This window comes from Meriones unguiculatus, chromosome 18 (assembly GCF_030254825.1).
Source record: "Meriones unguiculatus strain TT.TT164.6M chromosome 18, Bangor_MerUng_6.1, whole genome shotgun sequence".
Taxonomy (NCBI): Eukaryota; Metazoa; Chordata; class Mammalia; order Rodentia; family Muridae; genus Meriones; species Meriones unguiculatus.
In genome coordinates, this window is record NC_083365.1 from 76,041,254 (window position 1) to 76,056,032 (window position 14,779).

Consider the following 14,779-nt stretch of genomic DNA (forward strand, 5'->3'; position numbering starts at 1 on the left):
GATACGCCTGTTTAGGAATTCACTGTTGGCCCAGTGCGCCAGGCTTCACCATCAAACTCACGGACTGTCACTGATCTGAGGGAAATCTCGAAATGGGCTCTGACTTTATCTTCCAAGCCTGTGAGCTGCCACTTTAGTGCACACCTGGAGCTTGTCATATACTTTTTAATTGTGTTAACGATTTCAAGGTCAGAACGATCTGAATCCAATTTCTCTCAGGTTAGAGAGAGGCTGATTCTCAGTTTCACTGAGGGAATCATTTTAGATCAAAGCTAGTAATAATAGAGCTTAATATTTGGATTAGTCATGTTCTTTGTCTATTGAGTTTTCATCCACTCAGTGGAATGTAGAACTCCCTATATTTAGCATATCATGAATTATTCATAATTATCACTTAACCAGTGAGACTCTGAAATGTTAATTCCAGGCTATGTTTTTTTCTATAGTTATTCATTCAGTGTATATGAGTTGATATTGTTTTTCTACGCTATACAATCCAGCCTGCTGCTTGTATTTCGCAGATCGTATGCAGTTTTTCCATCTATTCTAGACCAGAATGAAAAACACTAATTTGTATGAGCTCCATACATGAAAACTTTTCTTGTTGTTGTTATTGTTATTATTGTAGTTGTTGTTGTTGTTGTTGTTATTTTGTTTCAGGATGTCAAGGCAAATCAGTAACCTTTACTTTGGTGCCTGCATAAAATTTGACTGGTGTGGAATTCTTGACTAGGCACAAGACTAACAGTTGTAACAATTCATACTCACTTACTCTATGGAATAATTGGTTCTTATTACAGGAACTCAGGAAGCTACAGAAAAGACTATGCACAAAGGCCCAGGACCTTGGCTTCAGAGCTTGCTTTTCCAGAGGCAAATTTTAGAGCCTTGAAATGCTAACTTGTCTTTTGTGGGCTCGTGCTATTTTACTCTATAAAACGAAGAAATACCAAAGTGACATTTTTTAAAATATCCATCGGTCAAGAACACAATTATCAATGCCAGACATGTCTTAGTAACTTCTTCATAATGGTTGAGTCATGTGTTCTCCTAATGTGTAGCTGGGTAGTAGGCGGTAACACAGCCAGCACAGAGACGACGTGTGCCAGTGGAAGGCTGCACTGGAGCCTGGTAGCGGACGGCTGCAAAGCGCTTTGTTTCCCCTCTGCAGATGCTCCTGGTTTGATGCTACACTACTTTATGAGGTTTTTTATAATCCACACGTATATTCCAGAATAAGCGGAGAAATTCTATCTCAGCTTGGAACACAGAAACATTAGTGCTTTGAAAAAAAGAGGAAGAAGGGTGAATATAATCAAAACACATTATATGAAATTCCCAAAGAATTATTTTTTCCAAAAAAAAAAGAATCCCTCTGAATGTAGTCTCCTTAATATTATGTAATGTCTAGGATGATAGCTATTAATATTATAGACAGGAAATTAATGACCCTGATGTTCTTTTCAGAAAAGAATGAGCAGAGTAGCTTCAAGACTGTAAATCCTTCTCTGTGACCTTTTCATCTTGGACCCTATGGGATCTCTTCGTTTCAGTACTTACACTGTCTATGTGCATCACAGAGCCGTGACAGTGTCCATTGGTATTTAAGGGAATTGCTGTGATGGTTGAGCACTGAACAGTGAGTAATATAGACACAGCCTACCACTGAAAGCCTAAAGCTCAATACATACACACACCTGCCACCACAGTCTCACAACAGAGCAGAGCATAACAGTAATCATCTTCCTTTCAAAGATCCCTTCTGATAACACGGTCTGTCTTGACCTCTCAATGGCCTTATTACATCTTTCAGTGACTAGCCTCTCTCTTGGGCAGATGATCCTGGCTGAGACCAAAGCCACCTGGACTCCAGCAGCCTCTGCAGTCCTCATCTTGTCTGTGTTGAGAGTTCTCTAGGATAGAAGATGCCTGGGAACTGCAAGAAACTTTCAGATGACCCAAGGACCTTCTCTAGAAAATAAGCCTGTAGGCCACAGCTCTAAGTGGAGAGGCAGTCCCACATCTCTGTCTCTAACAAAGCCCAGCATATGGCCAGCAGCTGGCTTCAAATCACTGCTCAGCACTTTAACTTCTCTACCTTGTCAGACATTAGCCCTGGTCACAAATTCATCTCCAGCAATATCTACATTTAAAATTAATGCAAAAACTGTAGGTGATATTTGTTTAAAAGTACAGCTTCAATCACATCATAGTATGTGTCTACCTACCTGAAAGGAAGTGTTTCACATGCAATGAAACTTTGTACTATTCTTGCCCACTTACTAGGATGAGTAGATAAAACCGCAAATACTTTTTATAGGAGAAAAGCCTGGGCCTGTTACTATCAGTTAGTTTTTGCTAAAGGAAACTATGGAGTATATGAATTCAAGGAAGGCAAAGGACATGGCTAGCTGCAATACCAAATGTTCTCCAAAGACCTGGCAACTGAATTCTAGCACCCAACACCCATGACAAGGGCCAGACGAGGCGTACTGGAAAACACATACTTTTGGAGTAAAGCATCCTGGTGCTAACTGTGATTCTGCAAAAAAATTAACTTCTCTAAGCTTCAATTAATCATCGCTTAAATAAGATAGCAACAGTCTTGAATGATTTCTGAAATGCAGCCCAGATCAAGGTCCTGTTCAAGTGTTTGGTTTGCTGAGCTGATGGAATGCAGGTTGGCGTGTTACTGTGAGGGGAATGGAAACAGAACAAGGAAGAGAAAGGAGTAAAACAAGAACAGGCATACCATCCCTGTATCAAAGCACAAGGTAGCCATGACTCAGTCCTTCCCTCTATAGCAAAGAATACCCTCTCAGTGATGAGCTTTTTAAGAAAACTCCTTAACCACAGAGAAACATGATTAAAGTCGAACATGGCTGTCTGTCTGCTTCGTTCTCATTTACCTTATCATCTGCTAGCAATACTACTAAGCAATACTAAATAAGCAAGTACCAAAAATAAGAATAAACCTGTGGAAGTAGAAAGTAGAAACTTGAAGCACTATTCAATAATCTATATTTTTTGGTGCCCATAAAGAAAAAAACAGTGTTACCCTGAATATCATGACATGGTCCCCTATTACAAATAATAATTGACTAGCTCCTTGGAGATTTCAACTTCCGGATGACCATTCCACACCAATGATTGCAGTATATGCTTAAATAACTCAGCTCATATTAAAAATATATATGCCTTACTTGAAAGTGAGGCAGAAGTAGAAACGTTCAGAAGCACATTAGAAGGCCAGGTCACTTCATGCTCAGCTCACAGACTACATCTCCACATCTCCATACACTGCCCAGGCTTCGGGCAGTGTGCTCATTCTGAGCAATCGTTAGATTGCTCAGCTTCCTAGAGTTAACTGTTGGAGGATCAAGACATCTTCCTCAATGCTCTTTTTGGTTATTCTGGTTTTCTATCCATCATCCCTTACATATACAAACATAACCCGTTATATTATTATCTTGGATTATATCAAACTGTCTGTAGTTATCCAAAACATCTAACTCAGCAACTTTGTGCCGACCCCAGAAGAATTCTAATTTGATGCATGCTGCAGGGACAGACATAATGGCCACTGTGATCTGGTTGTACAATCAGAATGGCCAGTTGCTGTATTTGTGCTCTCTTTGTCTGAGACAAGCTTTTAAAAAAAGGAATCTTTATATTAATTTCATTTCTGTATGAAAATCTTGACAAGTATTTAGTCAGCTTTGAGGTCTTTAGAATTTGTTTAAAATGTCTCTTAGGCACCGTGTCAGTGGAGCCTCATTATGCAGTCTGAGAACTGCTGAGTTCAAAGGGAATGTGAACTAGGCCAATAATATATACTTCAAATCCATGTGCAAGTACCAGGATTGTCTGTCTCTGTTTTCAGCTTACCTTCATAACTAGGTCATATGCCTTATTTGTCTCTGGGGGTCTTGCCATGCAATCTTTTTCTCCTTCATGGTGAATAGCTGTTGTTGGTTTGATAGATAGTAAGTACCGCACCAATGCTGGCTACTGTTGTTGGTTTGATAGATAGTAAGTACCGCACCAATGCTGGCTACAGTGAGATCTTGGTATTCCCAAAGGAAGGAAAAACACAAAACAAAAATCAGCTCTGAGAGGTAAACTGCCAACTAACCACAGACTTGGCCCATTGTGACGTAGGTCCTTCTTAAACTGGAAGCTCGTTTTACAGGCAGAACCTGAACAAAGAAAAATCAGCTCCTTCCCTTTGTCTCATAAATGCCAGTCACTAGACATGCTGTCCACACTCTCACCAAACCCAGGTTCCCCTGGATGTCTAGAGTCTTCCTTCATGCTTATATTGAGAAATGTAAGCTCAAGCAAGGAAGGCAAGAACATGGCCACGGAAGGTTTTCCTCCTCACCTTGGAAGCAGGATACATATGGCAGCACTGTTGCTGTCACCTAGAAAACAGAGAAAGCCTGGCCAGAACAGAAGGGGTGTGGCAGGCTCCGGATGCCATAGTTGTGTGCACTCCATCAGCAACAAGAGGCAGGTGCAACAGCAAGCGTGACTTGTGACTTGTTTGCAGGCCAGTTCTCAGACGTGATATAAAACAGATTCCTGAAAACATACAAACAAGTAATGTTGTACAGAAAGCACGTTATATTTAGGAATATATGTATATCTTCCTAATATATATGCAATAATTGATGAAAAAAAAGACTTTAATTTGAAAGAGACCAAGGAAGGGTAGATAGAAAGTTTTGATGTAAGGAAAGGAAAAGGAGAAATGTTGTAATTATATTATATATGTAATATATATTATAATTATGAATATAATCTCAAAAGTTCAAAATGTTAACATTTTAACGTGTTTGTTATATTTTAGATAACCCACAGGAAGTCCATATACAGTGTGAGATGTATCTGTGTAGCGTATTCTTGTAATCTGTGTGTTCCTCACCATATCTTCTTGATGTGGGTCTCTAGGACTCTATATGCTTGCATAACATTAGGATGCTAATGAGCCTATAAAACCCTTTCCACAGGCTTCCTCTATTAGCACAGCTTTCTACCATTATTCAAGAAATATCTTAATCCTGAGCTGCAGGTGGCATGGGGACCTACAGCAAAGGCATTATTTTTGATTGTGTTTAAATTTTTTAATTAATTTTTTTATTTCAATTTATTCACTTTGTATCCCAGCTGTAGCCCTCTCCTTCATCCCCTCCCAATCTTGCCCTCCCTCCCTCTTCTCCTTTTATGCCCCTTCCCAAGTCCACTGATAGGGGAGGTCCTCTTCCCCTTCCACCTGACCCTAGTCTATTAGCTCTCATCAGGACTGGCTGCAATGTCCTCCTCTGTGGCCTGGTAAGGCTGTCCCCTCCTCAGGGGGAGGTGATCAAAAAGCCAGCCACTGAGTTCATGTCAGAGACAGGCCCTGTTCCCCTTACTAGGGAACCCACTTGGACACTGAGCTGCCATGGACTACATCTGTGCAGGAGTTCTAGTTTATCTCCATGAATGGTTCTTGGTTGGAGTATCAATCTCACAAAACACCCCTGTGCCCAGATATTTTGCTTCTTTTGCTCTCCTTGTGGAGCTCCTGTCCCCTCCAGGTCTTTCATCTCCCACTTCTTTCATAAGATTCTCTGCACTCTGCCCAAAATTTGGCTATGAGTCTCAGTATCTGCTTTAATAATATAGGATAATCATGCTAAAATCTGTACACCTAAAGAAGCTAAGCGAGAAGGAGGACCCTGGGTAAAATAATCAATCCTCATTCAGAAAGGCAAACAGGATAGACATCAGCAGAGGGAGAAAACAGGGAACAGAACAGGAGCCTACACAGAGGGCCTCTGAAAGACTCTATCCAGCAGGGTATTAAAACAGATGCAAAGGCATTATTGAAAGGTGTGGTCTTCACATTGAAGATTCAAAGGAGCCCAAGCACACACACGAAAAAATGACTGAAATATCAAACTTTATGATCATGCTACAATTACCAGTCATGGAAAAATGTATTTTCATAGTGTAATCAGAAACGCATGTAAGAAACCTGCATGGCTGATTTATTCCTTATCCTGATGGTGAGCACACAGTCATAATTATGATCTGTATGGTACTCGACATTGGATAAACTCAGTTACAGACTCCTAAATTCCAGAAAAAGAATCCCATTTAAACATTCTTAGTACTTCTTAAAAATAATTTCATTTCCATTTAAAAGAGACTCACTTTTAAATGACATTTTCCCCAACCTGAATTATCCTCAGATAATAAAGTCCTTCTGTATTCTTAGTTTTATTTTACAGAACAGGAAATTCATGCTCAGAGGACTCAAATTACTTTCATACAGTCACATCATTTTCTAGCTGCTAATTTGAAAGAACTGTTTCCAACTATGGGTGGCTGGTGCCCAGTCCCATTTCCTTCCACTGAGCCTCTTCTGTTTTAAAATCTTCTTCCATCCCCATTTTGATTTTTTAATTCCTGTAGTTTGACTATATTTTCCACATTTTCCCTCCCCCAGAAATAAATCATAATCACAAACCAGATTGTCCAAACTCTTTTTGCTTGTGGTTAAGAGACACTGGCTAGGCAGAGGGTTCCATCCAGTTTGAAGAGGATCCTGAGAATCCTAGATCACTGTTATGGGAGGAGCAGGCCCACATCATGGTACCATCTGCATTTCATTTTGCTGTTTTTTATTTGAAAGTTCAGAATCTGTGAGCCTTTAATTTCAGGGCTACATTGGCTATTCAATATGATAAAAAAAATCTTTAAAAAATAAATGACATGATAGAAGATGAGAATTGCCTGGGAATCTCCAGGTCTGTTCACTCTCCCGTCTTCCCTGGACAAATTTAGGCTGAACCTTAAGCAACCTTGAATAACAAGGTGTTTTGACTGAATAATTACGCTATGCTTCTTGCTGGGGATGGGCACATTTGAAAATTTTGTTTCCATCCGAATAGCAAAAAATAGGGTAAGCCCTCTGGTTGTGGCTCCTGATGCTTGGCCTTAAGGTGTCACTGTTTAGAAAACAACTTCATCGTTTATAATACTTTTACTAATCTTTGAGAATTTTATACAATGTGTTTTGGCACTCATGTTCCTTCATCCCCATAATGCCTCCCAGTCAGCCCTCTTCATCCCTTAACCTCCTAATGTCTCCCACCCACCTCTACCACCTCATCCTCTCCATAACACCTCCCAATCCACTTCCACCTCCCCACTCCCCAACTTCATATCCTCTTTATTTTCTTTTAAAACTCACAAGTACACCCTGAGCTGTATTGTGGGACTGTTACTGGATCAAGGTTGACCTACCAGGGAACACACCCTTGAAGAAAACTAACTGTCTTTCCTAGGAGCATCGTGGATGCTCAGTTTGGATGGGGGCTCAAGAGCACCGTTCCTTCCTTGCTGGAATATTGATCAGCTTGATTTTGTGATATTGATCTGTCACTTGAATGCAGGCCACCACTGCTGCGCCAAGTTCATGGAAGCAAAAGTCTTATCATACCCAGAAGACACCATTTCACTCTGCTCCTCCTTAACCTCTGGCTCCCATGATTCCTTTAGTGTTCGTGACCACTAGGGGGAGGTGTAATATAGATATAGATTTGTGGTTGAACACTCCACTAACTTTTATTCGGTGCACTTGTGAGTTTCAGCATGAACCACCATAATCCACTTGACATCTTCACTGATGAAATATGAGAGATGCACTAATCTGTGGGGAGAGAGATATGAACTTACTATGTTTATTTAGCAGAATAGTCTGGGCCTGAAATCTCCCCAAGCATTGGTCCTGGGCCAGATTTACAATAGGACATACATGTTTCTTCCTGTGGAATGGGCCTAAAATCCAATCAGAAAGTAGTAGTGATACCCTGTAATATTCATGCCACTATACCCCTGGTAATGTCCTGCTGCTCTGGTTATTAGTGTAGATCATGGTGTTTGCAGTTGAGTAAGACTGTTGATGACCTTTCTCCCTGCTCCTCCAGCAAATTACACATCTTCTAAAAATCAATACGATGGAAACTAACCAACAAGGAGAAACAGTCCTGATTAGTACCAACTCGATCTCTCCATGTCCTATAGCCAACATGAGTAGTATCTTCAGCAATGTGTAGGCTCTGACCATCAAGCTCTAGTAGGCAAATAAGAAGAGTGGCAGTAGTCCCGATAATTTGGGGATGTCTCTGGGACACACCTAACTCAAAGGAAGAAAACCCACATCTGGCATGGAGCTTCTTATTTGGCAATATAGGTTTCTGGAAGGAACATTTCTACTGTGTATGTTAACTTTAATTAAACACTTTTATATGCATATAAATATTGTGTGTGTGTGTGTGTGAAGCTGACAAATTAGTAGATTTACAAATGGCTCTTCCAAGCATCCTTTTTGTTAGTTATTCCACTAACTCCTCCTCTCTCTCATCCTACTCTCCCATCGCTTTCCCCACCTGATGTTTCCTCCCCATTATCCCCCTTTTCCATTTGTGTCATCTATAACACTATCAACTTTTCCTTTGCACTTATTAAATTTCTTCCACTCTCATCTACAATAGAAAATATCTGTCACTTGAATGGAAATAAATAAAATGATTCTAAAGCACTGGCCATCAACACACCATCAAGCTGAGAAAAAGCTCAGAGTTATTTGTCATAATAAAATACAGTCTTCTGTCATTAAATTGTAAATATAATTACAAAACCAGAAGGCAGTGTATATTACATTAGGTAATATGAATTTTGGCCAATAAAATAGACAGAAAATGTAAACCTTAGGAGCTGTTGATCAAAGAGTCATATGAAATCTTAAGCCAAATATGTTCATAGGCTATAGATAGCATTTAATGATGGTGCCTGAGTTATAATTTGATTTTAATGATTCTGGGAAATGTCCAAATGCATATACAGGGACTTTTTGCTCGAGATGCACAGTGATTCAGCAGTCCCATATTATCACAAATACAGATTCCATTGTTAAATGGAAAATAGTTCCTTTGATATCTCCCATAATCTTCCTCTGTAATTAGCTCTCCCAATCTCTTACACTTTGAGCCCGACAGTATCATAGGTACAACTCTCATTCTCTGCATGACTGGTGTTTAACTTCAGCCATCTGACCTCAGTGCTTTAAGCTTTATTTTTCTTACTTATAATACAGGCGAAAAATATAATTTTTCCAGGATTCTGAGTCAGTACATGTAAGTTGCTTAGAATATTGACAAGTACTTGGTACCACTTGAATAAGTGCCTTCATATTACTATATTATCATACATTTTAGATAGCATAATATAATATAAATATTTTGTTTAAAAATATAAAATAAACACATACCCAGTTAGGAGATCTTCAGCGATGCTGTTTGTTCTTTAGTCAGAACCCAAGGTTTTACACATGCTAGGAAGGTGCTCTACTGAGCTATACCCACAGCCCCCTCAATTAGTACTCTTTTCTTTATTTTTAATTAAGTCATTATTTTTTAATATTAATTACAGTTTATTCACTTTGTATCCCAGCTCTAGCCCCCTCCCTCATTCCCTCCCAATCCTACCCTCCCTCCCTCATCTCCTTTCTGCCCCTCTCTAAGTCCACTGATGAGGGAGGTCCTCCTCCCCTTCCATCTGACCCTAGCTTATCAGGTCTCTTCAGGACTGACTGCATTGTCCTCCTCTGTGGCCTAGCAAGGCTGCACAGCCCTCCAGGAGGGGGAAGGTCAAAGAGCCAGCTACTGAGTTCATATCAGAGACAGTCCCTGTTCCCCTAACTAGGGAACCCATGTGGATACTGAGCTGTGATGGGCTACATCTGGGCAGGGGTTCTAGGTTACATCCATTCATGATCCTTGGTTGGAGAAACAGTCTCAGAAAAGACCCCTGGGCTCAGATGTATGTGATCCTTGTGGAGCTCCTGTCCTCTCCAGGTCGTACTAACTCCCCCTTCTTTCATGTGATTCCCTGAACTCTGCCCAAGGTTTGGTTATGAATCACAGCATCTGTTTTGATGTTTCAGGGGCCCTCTGTGGTAGGCTCCTGTCCTGTTACTTGTTTTCTCCTATTTCCAATGTCCATCCCTTTTGTCTTTCTAAGTAAAGATTGATCATCTTACCCCGGGTCCTCTTTCCTGTTTATCTTCTTTAGGTGTACAGATTTTAGGATGTTTATCATATCTTATAGGTCTAGTATCCACTTATAAGTGAGAATATACCCTGAGATTTCACCTTACACCCATCAGAATGGCTAAGATCAAAAACTCAAATGACAACACATGCTGGAGAGGTTGTGGAGAAAGGGGAACCCTCCTCCATTGCTGGTGGGAATGTAAACTTGTACAACTACTTTGGAAATCAATCTGGCGCTTTCTCAGACAATTAAGAATAGTGCTTCCTCAAGATCCAGCTATACCACTCCTACGCATATATCCAGAAGATGCTCAAGTACACAACAAGGACATTTTCTCAACCATATTCATAGCAGCTTTATTCATAATAGCCAGAATCTAGAAACAACCCAGATGTCCCTCAATGGAAGAATGGATACAGAAATTGTGGTACATTTACCCAATGGAATACTAATCAGCAATTAAAAACAAGAAAATCATGAAATTTGCAGGCAAATGGTGGGAACTAAAAAAGATCATCTTGAGTGAGGTATCCCAGAAGCAGAAAGACACACATGGTATATACTCACTTATAAGTGCGTACTCTTTTCAATTAGTACTTAATGTAGAAACAGTACAATGTTCATGACAAGGCTCAATCATCAAAGAACTTAGATTCTCAGGAAATACTTGGTTTTCTTCAACTTCCTTCAAAGAGATTTATTTGACCACTGAAGTCCATGATAATATTCTGATAGACAGTGAAAGATATGGTCCTATGAAAGTATGTTAGTTACCCTAGGGTTTCAAGTGAATGCTATGAAAGCATCCTTCTATTTCTCTCTGGATAAACATGTAGGATCTTTCATGTTTTCTAAAAGACCCCAGAATTGTCTGTAGATCTCCCTTCCTCACAGTTGCTCTCACCCCACAGCTGCCGTCAGGTCCTCGGGTGTGGTTCATCCCCTGGAGTTGAGACAGCCCTCCCTCTATCACAGCACTCTCCTCTCACAGCACTTCTGCTTACAGCTCTTCTGTTTCAAGCTCAACTTCTCAAGGAAATTGAGCATGGGCGGAAGAGGGGGTGCTTCAGTGCATACTCCCATAAAACTCTGATTTTCTTAGTCAAATATACTAACATGAGTCCCTCATAACAAAGAAATGATATCACACTCACAAAGAAGATAAATGATATTAGATAACAAGTGAACTGAATGTGCCTCACACTCAAAAGTAAGAAAACTAGTAATAAAGGGACCATGGGAAGAGAAGGCATTCGACTGAATAGTGAGGTCACTTCATTCACATTTCCTTTGAGCTTATCATGAAGTGCTTTGGTGATGAGAAGAAACACGGCTATTTCCTCAGCCACTCATTAGTCCACCCTTTCACTTCATTGTGACACGGAGTCCCTCTATTTGAGTATAATATATATATATATATACTTAATATATATATTTAATATATACATATATACATATTTACATATTTAAGCATATATATATTTAAGCATCATCGGTTCCTCTGTATAAATTAACCTACAATGTTTTCCTTGTGCTCAGTGAAGGAGGAAATGGATCCACAATCTCTAGGAAGAATCTGTGTTGAATTAACTGAGGAAAACTGTGCAAACCTTGGGAAGTGACCTTCCTGCAGACTATAATGTCTTATAGTACCTTGGCTATGTGACATTCATACCTCACTAATTCAGACCCTAACTGACAAAAACAGACAACTTTCTGTATTTGTGTTTAATATTTGTACCCCTGTTAGAAGCAGAATATGTCACTATTTACCACTAGAGCTAACACGTAGCAAGATGCCTTGATCACAATAAAGATTAAAAAATAAATATTTGTTAAGGAAATTGTCATTGTTGCAGGAAATTTCATCCCATTGTGAACCTTGAGATTGAGAATTCTAAAAACCTGTTTTTGGTTTAGTGTGATTCAGCCCTAAAACACACCTTAATCCAAGAGCTTTCTGTTTACTGTAAACAGGTGATTATCTCACACCTTCAATCCAAGAACTTTCTGTACACAGCATTTAATAAAGTTAACCCTAGGTCAAGAGGTGGAGCAGGGATTAAATAGACAGGAGGAACTTTGAGTTGAAGGGTGTCTAAGCCATCTTGGAAAAGAAAAAAGAATTTTTGCTTTCTCTTCCTGGCTTGTCAGCTGAAATGCTGGCCTTGGGCTTTTGTTTTTTAGCTTTTGGTTTTGGGTTTTTTTTTTTTTGTTTTGTTTTGTTTTGTTTTGTTTTTCCCCCCTTTAGGACATGAATTGAGGTGAAAGGTCAGCTGGGTGCTTTCTCTTCCTCTCTGAGCTAGCAGATTTTCACCCCAGCATCTGGCTCCTGAGTCTTCATTGGTAAAAATCGGATGATTTGGAATTTTCTGTTTTTATAACAACAGATTATAGCATTCATAAAATCAGCCTGTTTGACAGACACAGAATTCAGACCTGAAGACTGTCGTAGAAGATGGACAGAATTTTAGATCTTTTGAAATGTCACTATTGAAATAGTTTGTGTCTGTAGAAATTTAAATTGAAATGGCAGAAACTGGAGAATGAACGGGGCAGGACAGAGTTCAGTGTCATATCATGAGGACTTACACATACAAGGCAACAATTCTTTGCCCCATTTCCAAGCCAGACTTTAATAACTGCCACCTCCCTTATTTCAGGGCAAATGAGCCGGTCTCGATTTATCATTATGCCAACCCAGGGAGAAGGACGGCAGTGCCCCACAGAACTCACCCAACAGAAACCCTGCCCAGCGATGCCCTGCTACAGCTGGGTCCTCGGCAACTGGTCTGCATGTAAATTGGAGGTAGGTCATGCAATGACACTTAGAGAATGCTTCTCGGTGTGTTCAAAGTACTTGTCTCATCAAATACAGTGATTGAATAAATTACACAGCACCAGGTTCTGGGCACACATTATTTTTAACACAATGGAGAACATGGGAAAATGCAAGCAAGTGAGTTAGCTTCACACAGAGTGACAGTGCTAAGAGAAAACAGCCATTCATTAGGCACTGATTATAATAAGCTGGGTCACAAAACTGCCGATCTCTTTGGCATCCTCAAGAATCCTATGCTTCTTTTTTCTTTGCTTGCTGAGAATAGCAATGAATTATTTAATTAAGCAGGACCCTGACTCTGTAGAAATGCTCAGCTTGCTTTGGTTGTCTTTCTTAAAAGTTAACTTTCAGCTTTAACAATGTCTTGCATATGGGCAGAAGATGAAAAGTGGACGAAAGCTATATTCCAGCATTATTACATGAGCCAAAGTTACTACCCTTACCTCAATAATTAAATTTTTATTGGCCTGAAATATAAATGCCCGGTGACATCATCGTGTGTCACAGACCTTGAGCCTGGGCTTGGTCAGCAACGATCTTCTACTACCTGTTATGTCTGGCTTCTGTCTTAAGAAAAGGTGCATTGATTGTTTTATTTGTCTTTTAGTAGTTTATCCTTCAGCTCATATTCTGAAGCATATTTTAATTAGGCAACAGTAACTTTGATTACACATTAAGAAATCTTCAGAGTACTCTCATAAAGATGTTTATGCCCCTGTCAGGATGGCCATGTTGAGCAGCTTTGTAATCCTGCAGAAATTAAATGCCCGTGCATTGTAATAGGTCTCAGGGGAGCAAATCATGTTTGTTCAGTGCTGCTTTCTTTGTTTTGTTTTAGGTTTTATTTTTTTTAGACAAGATAGTCATACAAATTGATGAATTAAAAAATAACCTAATAGCTCTTAGTGCTTAAACTTTGTCTACTTATCTAAAGATCTCTCTGAAGTCTTTGACAATTAGAAGAAGTGCCATCTGATCTGAAATTACTGAAACCAAGAAAAGAGACAAAATAGTTTCCCTTATACTTAGGACAACTTTCAAAGAGTAAATAAAGAGTTTAATGAGCCATTGTGGGGTAAGGGAGAGGAAAGCTAACAAAAACGGAGGATAGAGAGTGAGAAAGAGGGAGAGGCTCAGTGACAGAGAATGCCTGCAGTCCAAGTCTTACCCAGCATGCACTCCTCTTCTGCCTTTGCACCTTCCTTTTTCTTCTCCAGTATCAGCAGCCTTTTAGTCTTTGATGAACTTCAGCAACTTGTCTCACAGAATCATGTTGGAAAATGTCTAACGGAATCTCTCGCTGTCATGTTCAGCTTCTGCCAGAACCGCAGGGCCAAAGATGAGCAGTGACCATGATCTGTTGGGCACTGGTGTGGGGGCAGGGTGGTGGCTTTCCTGCTGAGGCACCGATTTAGAGGCCCTGGCACCCATGGGATAGAGAAGAGCAAAACTGCTTCAAATTCTGCAGGGTGACTCTTACCCACTAGCACTCCATGTCCTCAGGAAGAGACTTACTGTAGTTTCACGTCATGCTTGAGTGCCTACACATGGGTAGCCAATGCTTCTTCCCATGAGTTTGAAGTGGATTTGAAGCTGGTAAAAGACCTTGCAGTCAGTGACAGATACAGATGCAGAGACCCACAGCCAAACATTACACAGAACTCAGTGAATCCTGTAGAAGAAGGGGAGGAAAGATTTTAGGAGCCAGAAGGGTCAAGAACACAAAACCCCACAGAATCAACAAACCTGGACTCATAAGGGCTCACTGAGACTAAAATGACAATCAGGGAGCCTTCATGGTTCTAACCTAGGCCCTCTGCATATGTGTTA

The 14,779-nt window shown here is 40.1% G+C and overlaps 1 protein-coding gene across 3 annotated transcripts in view; it reads left to right on the forward strand.

Annotated features, from left to right (window-relative positions):
- The window catches only part of Thsd7b (thrombospondin type 1 domain containing 7B), an 844,758-nt gene that overhangs the window by 808,503 nt on the left and 21,476 nt on the right, over positions 1-14,779 (forward strand). For all 3 annotated transcript variants that reach the window (XM_060372003.1, XM_060372004.1, XM_060372005.1), the window contains exon 21: positions 12,771-12,916. In XM_060372003.1, the coding sequence (XP_060227986.1) occupies positions 12,771-12,916 (146 nt within the window). The remainder of the gene's footprint in view (positions 1-12,770; positions 12,917-14,779) is intronic.